Below are 20,924 nucleotides of genomic sequence, written 5' to 3'. Positions count from 1 at the left end.
TCCCACACGTACGCTTTTCACCAGACGTTGTGTGTAATCATGCGAAATTGGGGTCTCTGTACAAATTTTTCAGCATTGTCAAAAAATTTTCTGAAACACGCTTCGTCTTACCGTATTGTTTGATTTATATTCTGCGCAAAGCTTGTTCAGCTCGCCTAACAGCATGAAGCATAGTAAGGTGAAGAAAAAAAGTTGTTTTTCAATGCCAAAACACAAGCACCATGTCATATTACTGACAATACAATTTTAAAGCGTTTTTTTACTAAAATCCCAACAACGGAATATCAAGAGAATATTTGGCAAGCAGCATGAACAAAACCAGTTGTAATATAGAATCTTCACGTTTAAGAGAGGACGTTTCCCTTACTATTTTATGTTTCGGTGTTTCAGAAGTACAAAAGATAGCTTGGTACGGGGCAGAAACGAAAAAAAGCGCCATCAGCAAGTAAGACCCAGCACAAACTTTTGCAAATCACAAGGTCATAGAAGCACTTCGCAAACGCCTCAAATGTGTATTAATGTCATAAACGTTTTGAGACTGGTCCTTTCATTCTACATCATAGAGGCGTCGTAAAGCATTTTTAATTTAGTTTTGGTACTCTTTGCACAGCGACCATTTCGAGAGGACAAACTAAGCACCAAAACTGCAAACCAGAAAAGTGCTGTACTCTTACACAAAATGGGTGCTGCATACAATTACGGGTTTTGATTATTTGTCTCTGTTATTTTGACCTTCATAACCACTCAAAGCTTTTTAGGGCGCTAAATTTAACGGGAGACTTTCTTTTCCTAACGGTGTATATAGGCTATGAGCACTGAGGCTCACAATTAGTCGGCTTTTCTCGATTGAATTCAGTCGGATTTTCCTTTTTGTTTTTACTTTTCCTTTAACTTGAGAAACTCAAGAAAATTTTCTAATATCGATGCCATTCACGGCGTTATGACCGCAAAAGCGGGAAAACATGGAACAAGAACTGCTGTTTGAAGGACATCCAAAATTCAATCATCTCAACAGAATTTCCGGCAGCCACGGCACAGCGCTGCCACCGTACCGTAAAGTTGCATACGTAACCTCCTGCAAGCTGGCCTTCGCTACAGCGACACTGCGAGTTACAACCGCTGTATATGTGACAACGTAGTCAACAAGACACTACTTCACATCATACACATCCCTGGCCTAACGGCGCACATTTATTGCATATACATGCTAAAACATATGTCCTTAAAGCAAGTCTCCATCGCAAAAATAAATGAATATGTATAAAATTTGTAAAGTTTTTTTTAGCCTTGTTTTCTATATCACCCATCAGAAATTCATGACGTAGATTGGTCGAATTATTTACTTATTAATTTAGGCATTTTGTCCTAAATTCTTAGCGTGTTTTGGCAGGAATTCAAAGATTGTAAGTAAAAACAAAAAAAACACGTTTTTTGAGACGTTTAAAAAAACGACATTGTGTTACATTTTAAAGTTACCGTATAAACGTTGTCAGAACAATAAATAGCAAAATGTTTCCCGCCACCGGCATTAAGCGTTAAGCCTCAATTGTTCGGAAATGTGCCTTGGTCGATATGCGATGAAACCCGGCAGCGTTTCACCCCACTCATCACCATTCGCTCCGTGAATATGCTGCATTTTTTTTTAAATACCTATTCCCAAACGTTAACAATGTGACATTTCCACAACATTTAACCTGAAATAGACACCTCAATTCTGTAAACGAAGGTTAACATTTATATAGCATAGCAGCTAAAGCCTTAAGATAATTTTTTTAAGTTTAAGGTGAAAATGGCGTTGCAGTAGAATTGGAAATATTACTATTCCACCAGCTTTATTACTAAGGGCTAAGTGTTAAATAATATTTCTTGAATAAAAATCATAAAGCACTTATGAGGACATTTTATGGATTACACAGTTGCTTCGGTGACATTGCAGTTGAGTGCGAAAATTCGTTCATCACAATATGAGCGAAGTTTTTGTAAATCCTGACAACTTCCAACTTCATGCCTTATGGCAATCCACTATTTAAATAAAACAGAAAGCAATACTTTGCTCTTCCCACATGTCCTTTCTTTAAACTATTCTGGTCAATGCTAACAATTCGAAGAGTATTTAAAATGCTCGGTAATATGAGGAGGCGCCAATCATTCGAGTACCGTATCGAATACAATGCTTTCCAATTTTTTTTTCAAAAATTTCGAATATTCGCACGTGAAATCTTATAGGTAAATGATTTGACGACTCCCTGAATTCCCATTTCTTGTTTTGAAATGCATATTGACCAAGGCATAGTTTGAAAAGAAATGCTCAGCGCTTAGCGTCAGTGCGGAGAAGCATGCGCTATTTTTGAGACCGTAACCTTGATTTACAGATGATTTTGAATTGTAGCTCGATGCTGTTGTTTCTAATCGCGACGAATAACGTGATTTGTTTACTCATAAATTCTGAAGTCCTGTGAAAACACGTTGAAAGACAGCCTATGCTTGTAGAAACAAGAAAGCCCATTGCTCATTATACCTGTTGAATTTCTTATGAGTGATCTCGAAAACAAGGCGAAAAAAAAAACCTTCAAAGTTTTTTTAGTTATTTATTTATCTTTTGTGACATAGACTTACCCTAAAGGATAGTATATTTTCATGTGTATGTAAAATAAATGTCATTCGTTAGGCCGGTGCTGTGCATGAAGTGAAGTGGTGTCTTCTGGAATGTTTTGTCATACATTCAACAGTTGCAACTGGCAGTGTCGCTGTACGGAAGACCGGCTTGCAGGAGGTCGCGCATGCAATAAAGCTTTAGCACTTAGTGCTCTAAGTGCCAGTCTAAAATTTTACAAAAATAAAGAAGTAGTACCGAAACGATTTTGTTTCGAAGGGCCTAGTCTTTCTCGGCCCATTGAGTTAAAGAGGCATGAGCAAAAAATACTATTATTACTTGAATAATGATCATCACTATCCTGAAGAACTCATACTTGAATCATGCGTAACTTTTATAATTGTCCAAAGTTTTAAAATCCTTAATGAGTGAGTAATTTATTTTTCTTTTTCTAAGTTTAACATTATTTTTTCTATTATTTTAACTACCGGTTTAATGATCACTTGCCGTAGTGAGTGCCAGCTAAATTATAAGTAGTAGAAAGCAAGCCAGTAAACTCGCGCTTCCAAGCAGAAGAAGAAGACGACCGCGTGCGTCGGGGTTCCATTTTATGTGGTGTGACACCCTTGGAGCTACCACTAGAGCGTCGACGAGACTCCCTCGAAGGCCTGGTCTAGGGGCTGGAAGCACTATGGAACATACCAGGTCCCTGACGGAACAGGCCGATTCTTCTAAGCAGCGTCGAGGGCACGGACACGACAGCGTCGACACTGGAGCTGCCACAGTCACACTGGAACCGGCATCCATGAACGAGATCGCACCGCCGCCGCCGCCGCTGCCAAAGTATCAGCCCACGCTATGCTGCCACTCGTGCTTGCTTCGGCAACTGCCACACGGGCCGCTTTCCAATCGATCTCCGCCATTTCGATCACTGTCTTCATCGCTATGAAGGCTATGGACTCCATCGTCATCGCCGACCCGGTCAGGCCTGCCGTCGACCACCCCGGCCAAGTCGGATGAGCCTTGGAAGCCGCCTGGGTTGCGCGGTGACGTCAGTGCGGAGACAGCTTCTTCCACTTCGAGCTGCCTCCTGCTTGGTGCACGACATCGTGGAAGATCGAGTGCGAGCATACAGATAGCGAACTGGCGGCATTATGTATAACTATTTGGTTTTCTATAGCTAATCGTTCTACATTATTATGCTAGAACAGAGTAAATATTAGGTAATGTAAGAGTTATAAAATATTATACCACGGCATTCAGTGTCATGCTTTACTTCAATTTTATTTTTTTATAGTCTACACGTAAGTCTTACGCTTACGCTCCATGATATATACGTAAAGTTTGACCTTTAGCAGTAGCAATGCAAGAAACTCAAAAGCCTGAACAGCAATGAAAGCTGCATGTTTTGTTGATTACTAGGTGCGTGCGAAAAGCAAATTCTAGATAATTTTGAATGCTTTTTGTGTAGTTTACGAATAGAAGGTGGCCATATTCAAAGTAACTCTCAAATTCGGAGATGTTTTATTAAAACAAGTGTTCGAAAACATTTAACAAAGGAACATTTCAAGATTTTTTGACTGACGAGAAATTGATTAATTACGTAAATTGAAGTCAGCTCGAATAAGCAGCGATATACTCTTCCAGATATCTTGATCAAATATTTGAGTTCTTACGTCCCAAGTCGAGGATATGGTTATGAGAAAAGCTGTAGTAGTGGACGCCAGAAATTTGGATGCACCATGTGGTGGTCTTCACACAGCACATGGGCCTCTACCCACGCAGCACGCAGCACATGGGCCTCCACCACGCAGCACATGGGCCTCTACCATTTTGTGTCCATCGAATTGCAACACTGCAACCGGAATAGAACCCGCGACCTTCAGGTCAGCTGTAGAGCACCGTAGCCAATTTTCCATCGAGGCCGACCCTTTTGTGTATCTTGCAAGTGCGGCTTGGCGTACAGAGGCATTATGTCGTTAATTGTGGTACTTGGTGAGCAGCTCGCATTTGTAATACATATATAAAAATTAGACAATCATAAGGCAAACACCACACATTTAGCGCAATATTATCACGTGTGCGTAAACTTGATGAAGAGAAAAGACTCCATGTTCAAGATGAAGGGTTTTATTTGGCTGAACTTGTGGCTGGTACCCGAAAAGTCAGATTATACAGCAACACACAAAGGAAATTACAGCGGTGAACAGAGCATCAGCCTTCGATGAACTGATCCGATGGAAGGCATGTTGTGATTTATACATGCGGCGTCGAGCATTCGAGAAGTATCACTACGTGCCGCCTTTGTTCTAGAATCAACTCGGTATTTCGCCTTTCCATGCTCCAGCCTATGAAATAACAACAAATTTAATCAGGAATACTCGCAGACATTCTTGCGCTATTTGCTCAAGGCACCACGTACCCGTTCAATAGGCTGGCAGCATGAAACACGTAAAGAAAGAACATGCGTTACAATATATAACGGAACCAACCAACTGGTTTTCACAGCACGGGTCCTATCAACATGTACATGTAATAAACATCAGTGATGAATGATGTGCACGGGAGATACAATTAGTGCAAACTCAACCTGGGAGCCTGTTATTCAAAAAGAAACGTTCAAAGAAAGCTAAGAGGACGCTTTAGAATGGAATGAAACAGCGTGTATATATATATATATATATATATATATATATATATATATATATATATATATATATATATATATATATATATATATATATATATATATATATATATATATATATATATATATTGTGGGCATTTAGTATACGTATTCTCTTCACCGGTACATTATCATCATTATTATGTGTGGCTCATGCATCCTCATCGTTGTCGCGTAGCATCATCATCTTGGCTCATTCATCGTAGCTGTCGGCTGCTGGTTCCTCGGGCCTAATAAAAGGTAATCCAAACCAAGACTTCATACGTGGTGGAGAGTGCTGTTAGATCCCCCGCCATCCTCTCGACCACTGTACCCCCTGGAGCTACGTTCAGGTCGCCGCTTGGGCCAGGTGTCCGGAAATATGTCGCACCAAGATGAGGCCGGTGCTGCAGCCATTCCCACTCAACCACCGCGTGCCGCGCCTTCTCACGTCATCAACAGCCTCCAGCGTTAGCCCCATCCCTTCGCTGGTATGCGCGGGGAAGATGTGGAAGAATGGCTGGACGATTTCGAACGTGTCGGCGCTGCTAACCGGTGTGATAACACCTACAAACTCGCTTACGTGTCATTCTACCTCACGGGTGTCGCGAAGACGTGGTTCCTCAACCACTTCATCGACATCCCCGACTGGTCAGTCTTCAAAGATCAGCTTCGCCATGTCTTTGGCACACCAGCTGTTCATTCGGCTCCCGCAATGAAAGCTCTCGCGACTCGGAAACAGCACATCGGGGAGTCGTACACATCCTACATCGAGGATGTTCTTTCACTTTGCCGCCGGGTTGACACACCAATGACAGAATCAGACAAGGTGCGCCAGCTTCTTAAGGGGATTGCACTCGTCGCATTCAATGCCCTTGCAATCCAGAATCCGGCTACCGTTGCTGACGTTGCGACAACCTGTCAGCGCCTCGAAGAACTTGAGTCTATGCGCCTACAACCAGACAGTGACGCGGCCCATATTACGACTGATCTAAACCTGCGAGACACGATAAGGGCGATTATACGTGAAGAATTAGAATCAATGGGATTCACACTACCTTCAGTGTGTCCCATTCAGTCTTCTTCAACGTCATTGCGGGATGTCATCAGGGAAGAGCTCACGTCCATGACCCACATGGCCAACCTGCAGCCCACTGTCTCTCGTACTCTACCATCGTTCCCACACATGATAATGATGATAATGTACCGGTGAAGAGGATGCGTCGAAGGACGCATCGACGACGCCCTAGATTCCTTACAGGGTGCTGAATACTTTTCGAGCCTTGACCTGCGTTCCGGCTATTGGCAAATCCCCATGCACGAAGATGATAAAGAAAAAACTGCGTTTGCAACCCCGGACGGCCTATACGAATTCAATGTTATGCCGTTCGGTCTATGCAATGCACCCGCAACTTTTGAGCGCATGATTGACACCATGCTGCGTGGCCTAAAATGAAAGACTTGCCTATGTTACCTCGATGACATTGTTGTCTTTTCATTGACGTTTTCTCAACATCTGCAACGCTTGGACGAGGTCCTGACTTGTCTTGCGGGCGCTGGTCTTCAAATTAACACCAAAAAGTGCCATTTCGCCAGCAGATCTATCAAGGTACTCGGTCATGTTGTGAGCAAGGACGGAATTCGTCCAGATCCTGATAAAACTGCTGCAGTGCTTCGCTTCCCTCACCCTGACAAACCAAAAGATTTGCGAAGTTTCCTTGGTCTCGCCACTTACTTTCGGTGATTCATACAAAACTTTGCCTCCATAGCCGCACCACTTTATAAGCTACTTGCTTCCGGTATGCCCTTTCAGTGGTCTCAGGAATGTGAATTGGCTTTCGACAGGTTATAGAGTGTCCTCACGACTGATCCTGTACTTGCTCATTTTCACGATTATGCACCGACCTTCCTGCACACAGACGCTAGCAGCCGCGGTTTAGGAGCCGTGCTCCTGCAATGCGACAACTCTTCGCGAAAGCGAGTCAATGCATACGCTAGCTGCGCCCTCTCCGCAGCCGAGAGGAACTACACGATCACCGAGCAGGAGTGCCTCACCATCGTTTGGTCAGTACAGAAATTTCGTCCATATCTGCATGGCCGCCATTTCACCATTGTGACCGACCACCATGCTTTATGTTGGCTTTCGACACTCAAAAACTTGTCGGGACGCCTCGGACGCTGCATTCTACGCCTCCAAGAATATGATTTTGAGATCGTGTACAAGTGTGGCAGGAAGCATAGTGACGCCGATGCTCTTTCTCGCTGCCCACTACCAGGGACTCCACTCGGGGTTTCCGCCATCGATTTGCACAACACGCCTTCGGAGTCCACGTCTACGGCGGTTTCCTCTCTCGCCTCTACGGACCAGCTGCCTTCGGACGACCCACACGATTTTCCTTCTGGACAGTTGGCTGACCCATACTGTCGACGTATTATAGGCTACCTCACTGGCAGTTCCCGTCCACCTAATGCAAGGCTCCGTCGCCAACTGTCGCAATTTAAGCTGGACAACTCGGTGCTGTACCGCAAAATTTACCATCCTGACGGTCAGCGCTGGGTTCCCGTTCTACCCCGATCACTTCGGTCCGAAGTCCTCAGGGCACTTCATGACCATCCGACTGCTGGTCACCTTGGTTACCATAAACCTACGATCGCCTTCGAAGTCGGTTTTATTGGCCAGGCATTACCACTAGTGTAGCTCGGTACGTCGGGTCCTGCACTACCTACCAATGTAGAAAACTACCAACATCTGCTCCCACCGGTACACTACAGCCTCTTCCGTGCCCAGCCACACCATTTGAAGTTGTAGGCGTCAATTTTTAAGGACCCCTCCCAGTCAGTTCTGCTGGAAACCGGTGGACAGTAACAGTCACTGACCGTTTGACGCGCTACGCCGAGACGGCATCCGTTACTACTGGTTCAGCTTCTGAGATTGCCGATTTCATCCTCCGAGCCATTATACTGCGTCATGGTGCTCCACGTGTGTTGCTCAGTGACCGTGGAAGGGCCTTTTTTTCACAACTAGTGAACAAACTTCTTCACGCCTCTGGCACAACTCACAAGACTGCCTCTAGTTATCATCCCCAGACTAACGGCCTCACTGAGCGATTCCACCGCACTCTTGCTGACATGATCGCCGCCTATATTCAACCAGACTACAAAAACTGGGACGTTGTTCTACCATTCGTCACTTTCGCCTACAATACGGCCATTCAGCGAACAACTGGCTACTCGCCATTTTACCTAGTTTATGGACGCTCCCCTACTTCTTTCCTGGACGTCTCTTTCTTTACCTGCCAAGCGAATTCATCTCCATCCTCTTCAGAGGAATACGTTTCACGACTCGCACAGTGCCGCCGATGAGCTCGTATAAACACTGAAGCCCGCCAGCAAGACCGAAAACTAGTTTATGATGAATCGCAGCGTGCTGTATCCTTCCAACCTGGAGACCAAGCGCTCCTTTTGACGCCTGTTCGCACACCTGGTTTGTCTGACAAATTTCAGCCTCGGTTTATCGGGCCGTACACAGTTCTTGAAGAGACTTCACCAGTAAATTATCGCGTGACGCCACTTGTAGCCACAGCATATCGCCGTTATCGAACTACAGAGGTCGTCCATGTCTCCCGTATGAAGCCCTTCATGCGACGTTCTTTGTCCCCTTGACTTGCCGCGGCCAGGCTGGCCGCTTTCACGCTGGGGGAATTGATGTGGGCATTTAGTATACGCATCCTCTTCACCGGTACATTATCATCATTATCACGTGTGGCTCATGCATCCTCATCGTCGTCGCGTACCATCATCATCTTGGCTCATTCATAGTAGCTGTCGGCTGCCAGTTCCTCGGACCTAATAAAAGGTAATCCAAACCTAGACTTAATAATATATATATATATATATATATATATATATATATATATATATATATATATATATATATATATATATATATATATATATATATATATATATATATATATATATATATATATATATATATATATATATATATATATATATATATATATATATACACGCATAAGTATACTATTACGACCTTGAGTAGCTCCACCGCGGTGGTCTAGGGAATAAAGATACTCGGCTGCTGACCCGCTGGTTGCAGGATCGAATCCCGTCTACAGCGGCTGGATTTTCGATGGAGGTAAAAATGCTGTAAGCTCTAGGGCTCAGATTTTGTGCACGTTAAAAGCCTCGTTTGGTTGAAACTTCTGGAACCCATCACTACGCCTCTCATAATCATATGGTTCTTTTCTGAAGTGAAACACCCCATATCAATATATCAATCTGGAGTAGTGCTAACATTTTTCATACTAAGCTGCTGTTATCCTTCCCCCAAACACTTTTGATTGCGCATGTGTGTATATGCTCGCACACAAGCGCGCGCTCAAAGGTCGCGCGTGCATAGCGTGCATGTATACATGTATTTTCGTGCGTGTAGAGAACATTTCCGTGCATTCGTAGCGTGCACCGGGTGTATGTGTGTATACTTGTTTTGAATATCATATACTGTCAACACAAACAGGGGAGCATTCGCAAGCACATGAAGCTATTCAATAGAAGCCTAACAACATTGATCGATGAACGGAAGGGAAAAAGCTCTCATTTACTATCGAAACTACGATTTGCCTTATATCAAGATACACTGGCCCACGCATTCCTTCGTTATCTGATCAAGAGAAATTGCATGCGTATTCAGTTTTTGATGGCATAAGGGAACTCAATGAGATGCAGGCAATCAACAACACGAGTCACATCGTCGATACCTCAAAAATTGATAAGGCCTTGCCTGCAGCAGTGTAGCAGCGCAGCTCAAAAGTGCTAACACGTTTCGAAGATGACCCCTTTGTATCAGCAAACGTTATCTTCACCTCAGGCTCACAGACAGGTTTTTCAATCTAAGTAAATATGATGCCATTTGCCGAAGAGGCGCGATGTTTGCGCGCACAGCGCAAGTATTTACGCTGTTTTGCCAGCGAAATCCTTTATACCGATGAGATTGAGGTTGTCTGCCACGAGCACCTTTTCGCCTTCGATGAAACAACGCGATCCGATGCCACAATCAAGAAAAGTTAGCGCTGAACTCAGCGATTTGATTTGATTTGTGGGATTTAACGTCCCAAAAAACCACCATATGATTATGAGAGACGCCGTAGTGGAGGGCTCCGGAAATTTTGCTGAACTCAGCGAAACCAAAGCGAAAGTTTCACGTTGACCCTGTAAGGCGCAGTCATCTTTGTTTTTTGCCACCAGTGTCCAGTGTTGCCAGCTCCAGAAGAGTTTTCTGGAGTGAACGAACAGGAAACACAAAACTGGCTTTGAAAATTATAACAAATGTATAAGTACTGCTGACTATAACATATGGCTGCGTGATGTGTTTTAGGCTATATATATATATATATATATATATATATATATATATATATATATATATATATATATATATATATTGCCACAAGGCAGTGATGGGATTGGGTCATAAAGCGGTAGAGGGTCTCTGCCTGGAAGAAAAGACTACGAAGTGGATAGAGACTGGTCTCAGCCCGCCAGTGTGCCAGGCATTGTCATCGCTTGTAAACGTCGTAAATATCTGCAACTATACGTTTTCTCGTAAGATTATTGGTGGAGGTGCTGGGTACGCCTACCTAGCTTTCCCGGCAAACCAACACGGAACTTCGGAGTAGTTGCCACCTTCATTTTTCTGCAATGGCTCAACAGGCGCACCACCCACAAGAGCAACAGCAGCCGCAGCAGCAGCCGCAACAGCAGGAGCTGCTGCCTCTTCTGATTCTCCTGCCTCCACGAGACCCCGGAACCTTCTCGGGCACAGGCAAGGACAAGGTGAATGTTGAAGATTGGGTCGCATTGTACGAGCGCGTGAGCGAATACTATAGGTGGGACCCCACGTTGATGCTGGCCAACGATGTATTTTACTTGCGGGATATGGCTCTCACCTGGTATGAGACGCATGAGTCGGAGTTGACCAGCTGGGGCATTTGCAAACTGAAGCTTGTCGAGTTGTTCAGCAGGCCGTTTGGGCGACAGCAGGCCGCGAGGAAAGACCTGGAATGTCACGTGCAGACATCGACGGAATCGTATGTATCTTACATACAGAACGTATTGAGCCTTTGTCGAAAGGTGGAGAGAACATGAGCGAAACTGACAAAATCGCTCACATATTAAAGGGAATTGCCGATGACGCCTTCAATCTGTTGATCGTTAAAGATTGCGCCACCGTTGACGTGGTTGTGAAGGAATGTCAGCACTTCGAGCTTGCCAAGAACCATCGCATTACCCGCTAGTTTGCGCGTCTGCCTGATACTGCAGCCACTTCGACCGGCGAAGACAGCCCCAAGTTCACGCAAGCTACATCGTCCGAAAATGCCACCCAAATCGTTCGCCGCGAACTCGAAGCCATGGCTCCTGCAGCCATCGCTTCCGACTGTCCTCAAGACAACGCATCCACCGTCTCCCTCATCCAAGCCATCATTCGCCAAGAAATAGCAAATCTCGGCATCGCACCTGTTGTGCTGTTCGCACTACCGAAAGCTCGACTTCTTTAACCAGATTCCGGTGTACCCTTCAAGCTACCCTTCCCGCTACCGGAACCCTGCTGAATAGAGAACGTCGGATGATAGACGAGTCTGCTTTCACTGCTCCCGCGCCGGCCACATTGCGCGCTACTGTCGCAATCATTCGACATCCAATTCATCTTGGAACACTTGGACATGGCGTCGCTTTGAAGGCAACTCTCACCGGTTTTCTAGTCCGTACGATCCACAGCCTGCTCCTACTAACGTTCAGGGCCGAAGGTTCAGCCGGTCGCCTTCACCCCAAGGGCGCCGATCTCTCTCGCCGATGATTTCTCGATCCAGGTCCCTTGCACGACCTGAGTCCTCAACCTTGGGAAACTAGACCATGCAGCTACCGGAGGTGATGCTGCATTGAAGACCCGTTCTACATATCCTCTGTTGACGATTCCTACACGCCGCAATATTTTGGACCTTTTGTAAATGACGTAACCATGACAGCCCTCATAGACATGGGCGCACAAATTTCAGTTATGAGCGCTGCTCTCTGTATTGAACTGCGAAAAGTGATCACGCCTCCTATTAAGTGTGCAGTAATGCTTGCCGATGGGAGCACATCTACCGTTCTCGTTATGTGCACCTCTCGCGTATGTATCGCTGGCCGCCAGACCATCGTATTGTTCACCGTGCTTTAGCAGTGCCCACATGACGTAATTCTCGGTCTAGACTTTCTCTCTGAGCACTCCGCCCTTATCGACTGCTCGACGGGTCTTCTTCAGTTGGAGCTGCCTTTTGACGCCGCTGTTGCCTGTGATGCTCAAAGTCTCCTTTGTGCCACCAAGTTCCTGCATCTTCCGCCGCAAGCCGTGACTTACGTGCAGCTCGTGTGTGATCCACCTGTGCGCGATGGTGAATATGTCGTTTCGCCTATTACCGACGTTGTGCTAAAGCACTCCATTGCTGTCCCGCACACCGTGGTGAGAGTACGCTACAACGAGACCCATATGTCTCTTTTGAACTTTGGTTTCTACACGCACGTGCTGCCTGCTGGTATTAAACTAGGCGTCATGTCGTCGTTGCAAGAGTGTGATATTTCTGAACTGTCGGCTGAGCAACCTATTCAGCACGTCAACTTGCTCACTGCGCCCAACCTGTCAAGCATTGACATTAACAAATTGATAGCACCAGATCTTTCGCCTTCCGAAGCACAAGACCTCCATTGTCTCTTGACATACTATGCGGACATATTCGATTTTGACAACCGACTTTTAGGCCAAACATCAGTTGTGACCCATCACATCAACACCGGCGATGCCAACCCAATACATCGCCGCCCTTACCGTGTCTCCGCTGCCGAACGATCTGTCATCCAGAAAGTGGTTGAGAAAATGCTCGCCAAAGGCGTCGTCGAACACTCATCTAATTTGTCGGCATACTCGGTCGTGCTTGTCAACAAGAAGGACAACACGCGGCGGTTTTGCGTCGACTATAGACATCTCAACAAGGTCACTAAGAAGGACGTTTACCCCTTACCAAGAATACATGACACCCTTGACTGCCTTCATGGCGCAAAGCTTTTCTCGTTCATTGACCTTCGATCTGGTTATTGGCAGATGGCTGTTGACCCACGGGACCGAAAAAAACAGCATTTGTAACTCCCGATAGGTAATACCAATTTAAAGTAATGCCGTTTGGGCTTTGTAATGCACCGGCCACCTTTCAGCGCATGATAGATTCCCTTCTGCGTGGCTTCAAATGGTCCACTTGCTTATGCTGTTTAGATGATATAATTGTTTTTTCACCGACGTTCGCAAGCCATCTTGAGCGACTGTCCAGTATTGTCCAAGTATTCCGCCACGCTGGTCTCCAGCTGAACTCCTCATATTAGCCTACTTCGATCAGACTGCCCCGACAGAAGTTCGTACTGACGCGAGTGGCCACCGAATTGGGGCTGTTTTAGCTCAGCGTCAGCATGAACGTGACTGGGTCATCGCCTACGCCAGCCGCCTTTTATACCTTCCCGAGAAAAACTATTCCATCACCGAAAGAGAGTGTCTTGCTCTTGTTTGGGCTGTCGCTAAATTTCGCCCGTACCTGTTCGGCCGCAGTTTTACTGTTGTAACTGATCATCATGCACTCTGATGGCTTTCCTCGCTCAAGGATTCCACGGCACGTCTCGGTCGTTGGTCTCTCCGCCTCCAAGAATACACCTTCTCGGTCGTGTATAAATCTGGTCACCTCCATCAAGACGCCGACTGCCTGTCACGGTATCCAGTGGATCCACCAGACGCCACAGAGAGAGCTACGGAGGCTTGCGTCTTATCAATATCAGACTTTTTTGATATCGCTTCTGAGCAACGCCGCGACCCGAATTTACTTCCCATCATAGAAAGCCTGAGTTCCGCTACTCCACCTACCTTTATTAACTTGTATTTCCTTCATGAAGGTGTTCCCTACCGCCACAACATGCACCCTAATGGCCCTGACCGCCTTCTCGTCGTGCCTTCCCATTTGCGTGTAGATGTTCTCCGACTGCTTCACGATGAACCTGCCGCTGCTCACCTCGGAGTCACCCGCACTTTTGATCGCGTCCGGCGCCGTTTTTTCTGGCCACGCCTATATCGCTCTGTGCAAAAGTATGTCGCCAGCTGCGACCTTTTTCAACGTAGAAAACGACCAACATCGCTTCCAGCTGGCCTTCTTCACCTTATTGAGATCCCTGCTGGACCATTCTATCGCGTAGGGCTCAACCTTCTTGGGCCATTTGCCAATTCTTCATCTGGGAACAAATGGGTTGCCGTGGCGACCGACTACCCGACAAATTACGCGATCACCCACGCTCTCCCAACCAGCTGCGCTACCGATAACCCCGACTTTCCACTGCACGAAATCATTTTGCATCATGGTGCTCCTCGACAGCTTGTTACTGACCAAGGCCGATACTTTTTTTCCCGCGTTGTCCAGGATCTTGTACGTTCCTGTTCCACGAACCACTCGTTCACAACGGCATACCATCCACAAACTAATGGACTTACAGAGCGCCTGAATCGCACTATCACCGACATGTCGTCGATGTATGTTTCTCCAGACCACCGCGACTAGGACGCAACGTTACCCTACATCACCTTTGCATACAACTCCTCCATACATGACACCGCAGGCTATTCCCCGTTCTACCTTCTTTATGGACGTGAACCCTCTCTGCCTCTCGATACGTTTCTTCCCGCTTGTTCAAGCTCCCCTGTCACATACGTCCGCGATGCCATAGAACGAGCCGACGCAGCACGACAGATTGCTCGAGAACGACTCACACTTTCTCAAGCCTCTCAGAGAGATCGGTACGATCGTCACCACCGTGAAGTTTCGTATGCACCCGGTTCACTAGTACTCTTGTGGACCCCCTATCCTCACATCGGCCTCTCAGCAAAGCTCTTATTTCGCTATGACGGACCATACAAAATCCTACGCAAGGTCACTAACCTCACCTACGAGATACAGCGGGTCGTCGATGAAGCGCACTCAACGCCACCACCATCTACTGTTGTGCACGTCGTAAGACTGAAGTCTCCGTTCGTGGCGCTATGCGGGCTATCAAAGACGACGACGCGTCAGTGCGACGTTGCTGTATGCGCTGGTCTCCCCACACGTCCGCGTCGCCGCGCGTGGCGTGTAGACTCGGTTCCGCAATTTCCCCTGTGGAGGGAAAAGGCGCGCTGCTTTGTGTAGGCGTGCACTCTCTTTCTCTGTAAGGACATTTAGGGCACGGCGGCGATACTAGAAGCCACGCGCGGACGTGGGGTTAGAGCTTAGTATGTACCGTGCAGATATTGTGACGTAGTGGCGGCAAAACTTCGGCCACGAAAAAAGGAGCGCAAAGAGACAAATCTGACAGACACGTATTACATGGGATAGAGACGGTGCGTCTATACCGGAACTCCACGGGAACTCGCTCAGGTGCTCGTTTTACGCAAGTAGTCAAACCCTTACAGTGGCGTCACACCATGCGCGAGCACTCCTCGAACTAAAGCGTGCCCATTGAAAAACGAGTTTTCGCAGAAATATTGAAAAACTTTGAGAACGTGTCGGTAACAATTCCATTTCAAAGCGTTCCTAATAACTGAAATAAAAGTGCTGTAGTGTTCCGGCGTTCTTCGAAGTACCTGAGTAAATCTAACGCTTCGTGTAAGCTTACCTTGGTCTTTACCGTTGTCGTGCACACGCCAAATACGTAACGATGGCTCATACGCTAACGAATCAGCTACGTCTCGTGCTTATAGCAGTCAAAGGCGTCCCCACAAAACGCTTTGTCCGCGGATTGTAACGTGATCCGGAAGACGAGCACGAGAAGATTTCAACGACAAACTGTGACGCTGTCAACTCACTGTTTTAGGAATTAAATAATCTATCGTACGGCTGCCGTGGTGGTCTAGTGGTTATGGTGGTCAATTGCAGATCTGAAGGCAGCGGGGTCGAAACCCTGCTGCAGCGACTGCATTTTTCATGGAGGTGAAAATGCTTCAGCTCTGTGTACTTAGATTTAGGTATCCGTCAGAGAAACCAAAGTGGAATAATTTCTGGAGCTCTCACTTACGGCGCCATCATGATCATAGTGTTGTTTTATGACGTTAAACCTCAACAATCAATAATACTTTATTGCTCATAGCTATACGGCTATCCTTTTAGCAACACTTTGCACGATCAAGTGCTTTCTTCATTATTGCAATTGCCGCGGTGATCTGTGTGCGTCATAAGATCATTATTTTGGACAACAGATAAGTACATGAAAGTCTCTCTGACGTAAGTATAAGAGCCTTTCCTCGGTGATCAGCATCCACCATGCAAGAGAAGTCGGCGTAATAAGGAGAGAAGTGCCGCACAGAATCGCAGACAATGGTTGTGTAACAGGAGACACAATTTGCGTGAACAGAGGTGATGATTTGTTCCTGTGATTGTAACAGACCTTAAACACTGAGCTTTCGTTTGTGTTAATTTAAGCGAATCAAATAATCACATAACAGCGACTTGTTCGATGTTACGTATGCATTGTATGTGATAGATATACTTGTTCTGCACGCTTATAGTGCCGTCCACTTTATACTCTAAGCAATTGTTTAGCAGCAGCATATATTTTTACGGGTAGTGAGCCTGCGTGCATGACAGCAGGCGCAACCATTGCTTCTCTGTCCAGGTGAACGCGACAAGTGAAGCGGTCCCGCGTCGCTTTAACGAGCGCCGCTTACTCTTCCAGAGCCTCGCCCTGGGTGCATCGGCGCTGCACCTAATTCAGGCTACGCGGTACCTGCTCAAACACAGGCCCGGATCAGAAGGTGCCGACGCAGCAGCCGACGAAGCCACTTGTGGCTTCGTGGTCGAGACTCGCATTGCCAAATTCAAGTCGAGGTAAGTTTCACTTGAAAAAAAAAAAAAACCGAGTGACTTCAGTGTTGATGTTACTTATTACAGTAAGTTAATAATAGACCAACATCGCGAGCAAAGATAGTAGTAATATGCAGAGTGGAACACGAAGCTTGTTCCATACTGAAGTTCCGAAACGCGTTCTTCAATAAAAAACAAATAATAAAATAAGTGGCTACTTCGCGCGTACACATGCATTAACTTTGCCACAGTGGCGATACGAACGTATTCAAAGTATATAACTACGCATATTTTCACGTACACTAGATGATCATTAGCCTAAAGGGCCACACGTATAAGACTCCCAAAATACTAAAACTGGGCGCAATATTCTCTCCTTATTTCCTTGCTCTGCATGCGCACTTTTGTGACGCAGACAATAGTTCCCATGACGTATATTGCGTACGTGATTTCGGTTGGTCTATATAAGCACAATATAAAATTGAATTTGTCCCCTGCACCCACCCATCGGTTCTTCCTTGTCTCACATGGATGTCGTGCACGATCAACTGATCACACTGGATATTTTGCTGTTTGTTTTCTTATCCCACCCAACCACCCCCCACAAAAAAAAGTGCTCTACTTTTTTTAAAACTCTTTGTTTCTCTATTGATTTTATTGAAAGCACCAACCCTCCTTGTTTTTTTTTCTGTAGCCTTCGACTAAAATAATTTAAAAAAACTTAAGAAAACGTCACCTGGAGCCTCTTTCTTTCTTTCTTTCTTTCTTTCTTTAATAATAAATATATTAGTAATAGTAAATTATTATTATTATCATTATTATTATTATTATTATTATTATTATTATTATTATTATTATTATTATTATTATTATTATTATTATTATTATTATTATTATTATTATTATTATTATTATTATTATTATTATTATTATTATTATTATTATTATTATTATTATTATTATTATTATTATTATTATTATTATTATTATTATTATGCCCTGAGAGAGCCTAGTGCTGATGGACACTGTCGTAGAGGAAATTTTTTTATCGGAATTATAGGGTTTCTTGTAGCTTTTCACGGCTGGCGTAAGCGAGACTATAGTATTCTCTCAAGATCTTCACTGGTTTGCCGCTGAACCGAGAACAAGCCTTTCATTCTCAAAGGTCATACAGTAAACAATAAGGTGTTTTATAGTTTTGTGGTGCCACAGTAGTTCCGATCAAGAACAAGTACCTACTGCTCAATCAAAACGTCAGGCAAAAGCAATGCACCGGAGTAAAGATGGGTATTAAGCGGCAAACAAGCAGTGACTAAGGATAAACTTTTCAACGTAAGGATCTTTGCCCTTCTGTCTTTTTTGTCCGGATCATTTTCACAATGAGTAACAAAAGAATACCTGCATTATCTTCAGTTGGATCCTGCTATTCTTCTTTAATATATCAGGCTTAAACTTCGTTTATCGAAAAACGCTCAGTATGCTTCACCTTGCGTTTTACTAAAGCAACCAGTCACCGTGAGAGAGCCAATTACTTCAACAAGTGCATCACACTCTTGGGGTAGTAGATATTACAAATTTTTGGCGCCTGAACCACATTACGACAACGCGAATTTTTAGGCTTGAGTGCTTTGCCCGCGCGACTCGGGGGCACACATCGTGTGGCGCAGTAACTGCGCCTGTATGATAACTGTCACCCCGTCAACAGTGCGATCGTTGAATTGACGGGCCCTCTCACAGTAGTCAGTTCCTCTTCCAAATTTGCCTTCGAAAGAACATGCATTCGAAGCCGTGGGCGCAGGCGGGAACCTTGCGCAGGCGTCCAGAGAATAGTGGTGCCTGCCATCTTCTTCTTGCGCGCAGGCCTCCACCCGTACCACCAGTGCCAGTGCGCATCGACTCATCGGTGCTGCAGACGCGCCGGGACTCCAGCGCTGTGGCTTCAGTGACCACCCGCCGGGAGTCCACTGCCGTGCCTTCGCGGAGAGAGTCCAGCGTCACCTACCCAGAATACCTGTAACCTCCCACGCCGTTAACCAGAAGTAAACGCCCGCCCGCTGACAGGAATTTACATGTCAACGGACTTCGGGCATTCCCACGCACACATCGACCACCTCAAGACAGACTGAGTAGCGTGCGAGAAGAGTTGGCACAGCTTGAGTTTTTCGCAGAAGTCGCTTGTTCCTTATAAACGCTGAAAGTCTTCCAGCGTTCCGGTGATTGCGAGCTCATACTATGCTACTGTTTTTAATGAGTTCATTTTGAAAAGGAGCCTTTGTGGTGATCATCCTGAGGAAGTACTTATCACTGTTACTTACGCTCAACAAAAGAGGCTTGCATATACGATTATTTTACGCCGCACACCGGCAGCGATTTTTCGTAGCACTAACACTGCGATGCTCCAAGAATAATGTACGGGTTGACACGTCACATTCACAAAGTAATAACGTTATATGCTTATTACATACGAGATGTTTTTACGTTGTCACGTATGTGGAATTCCCACATTTACAGTTCCCGGGCCGTAGGGCATGAGCACGTGCATCGCGCAACACGCGAGGTCCTTGTCTTCTCTTTCTCCTTACTAACAGAGATATGTCTCGTATATAGTCACGTACTCGTAGTCATTACCCAGGCTGCGTCACTACAGGACGAGTCACTATATACATACAATGGAATCTTAATTCGCCTTCGCGTATATAACGCATTGCAGTGGAGGGTACGCTGGAATACTACGTAAAAAAAGTAGCTGGCACCAGTCAGCTGCGGGTCAGAGGCGCAGACATTAGGATCTACTGTATGTATCTGCGCCCAACCCCGGAATTTCAAAGTGGTGTGATTTCTCAGAGTGCCGCACATTGAATAAAACACTTCGTCTTTTTAGAACGGAAGGTCATCCACTTACGCTTAGAGTTATCTAAACTTACATATAAGGTGCTATACCAAGAGTCGCGGCTGCCTCTTCTGCACAAGAGGGTACATACACTGTAAGTGCAATTGTTCCTAATATCTTTTTATTACTCGTGGCTACATGCCCCACAGGTAGTATAAATACATACAGGCGCCACTAGCGTTTTATAGATATTATTGACGTCATTTACTCAATGAAACGACGTCTTCACTCAGCATTCTTTTCAAGCTATGAATGATGTTAACAAATTTTTGCAGTTGTCCTTATGCCTATGACGACCCCTTCCTACACACACACACACACACACACACACACACACACACACACACACACACACACACACACACACACACACACACACACACACACACACACACACATATATATATATATATCATCAGCCTGCACTACGTCCACTGCTCGACAAAGGCCTCTCCCATGTTCCGCCAGTCAACTCGGTCCTGTGCTTGTAGCTGCCAATGTATGTATACTCGCAAACTTCTTATTCTCATCTGCCCACCTAACCTTCTGTCTCCCCCTAACCCGCTTCCCATCTCTAGGAATTCAGTTAGTTGCCCTTAATGACCAGCGGTTGTCCTATAATGACCAGTGGTTATATATATATATATATATATATATATATATATATATATATATATATATATATATATATATATATATATATATATTTGAATTTGAAAAATTTGGAATAATTGAAATATTTCCACTGGTAGACCAGCCTTCGTCAAAGTAATGCAACAATTCATACACGTACATGGCATTAAAAGCACTTTTCAAGAGCAGGTCAGCGCCATCTGAACTGTTTAGGACTACAAT

The 20,924-nt window shown here is 45.3% G+C and overlaps 1 protein-coding gene across 6 annotated transcripts in view; it reads left to right on the top strand.

Moving 5' to 3' along the window:
* Nucleotides 1–20,062, top strand: part of LOC119177316 (uncharacterized) — a 298,601-nt gene extending 278,539 nt beyond the window's left edge. For 3 of the 6 annotated variants that reach the window (XM_075878380.1, XM_037428780.2, XM_037428777.2), the window contains 2 exons: nt 16,992–17,203; nt 19,040–20,062. In XM_075878380.1, coding sequence (XP_075734495.1) covers nt 16,992–17,203; nt 19,040–19,196 — 369 coding nt within the window. In that variant the 3' untranslated portion in view covers nt 19,197–20,062. The remainder of the gene's footprint in view (nt 1–16,991; nt 17,204–19,039) is intronic. The other 3 variants (XM_037428781.2, XM_075878379.1, XM_037428779.2) reach the window with 1 other exon arrangement.
* Nucleotides 20,063–20,924: the final 862 nt, after the last annotated feature.

This window comes from Rhipicephalus microplus, chromosome X (genome assembly GCF_043290135.1).
Source record: "Rhipicephalus microplus isolate Deutch F79 chromosome X, USDA_Rmic, whole genome shotgun sequence".
Lineage (NCBI taxonomy): Eukaryota > Metazoa > Arthropoda > Arachnida > Ixodida > Ixodidae > Rhipicephalus > Rhipicephalus microplus.
This window is presented reverse-complemented; position numbering and strand designations above follow the sequence as displayed.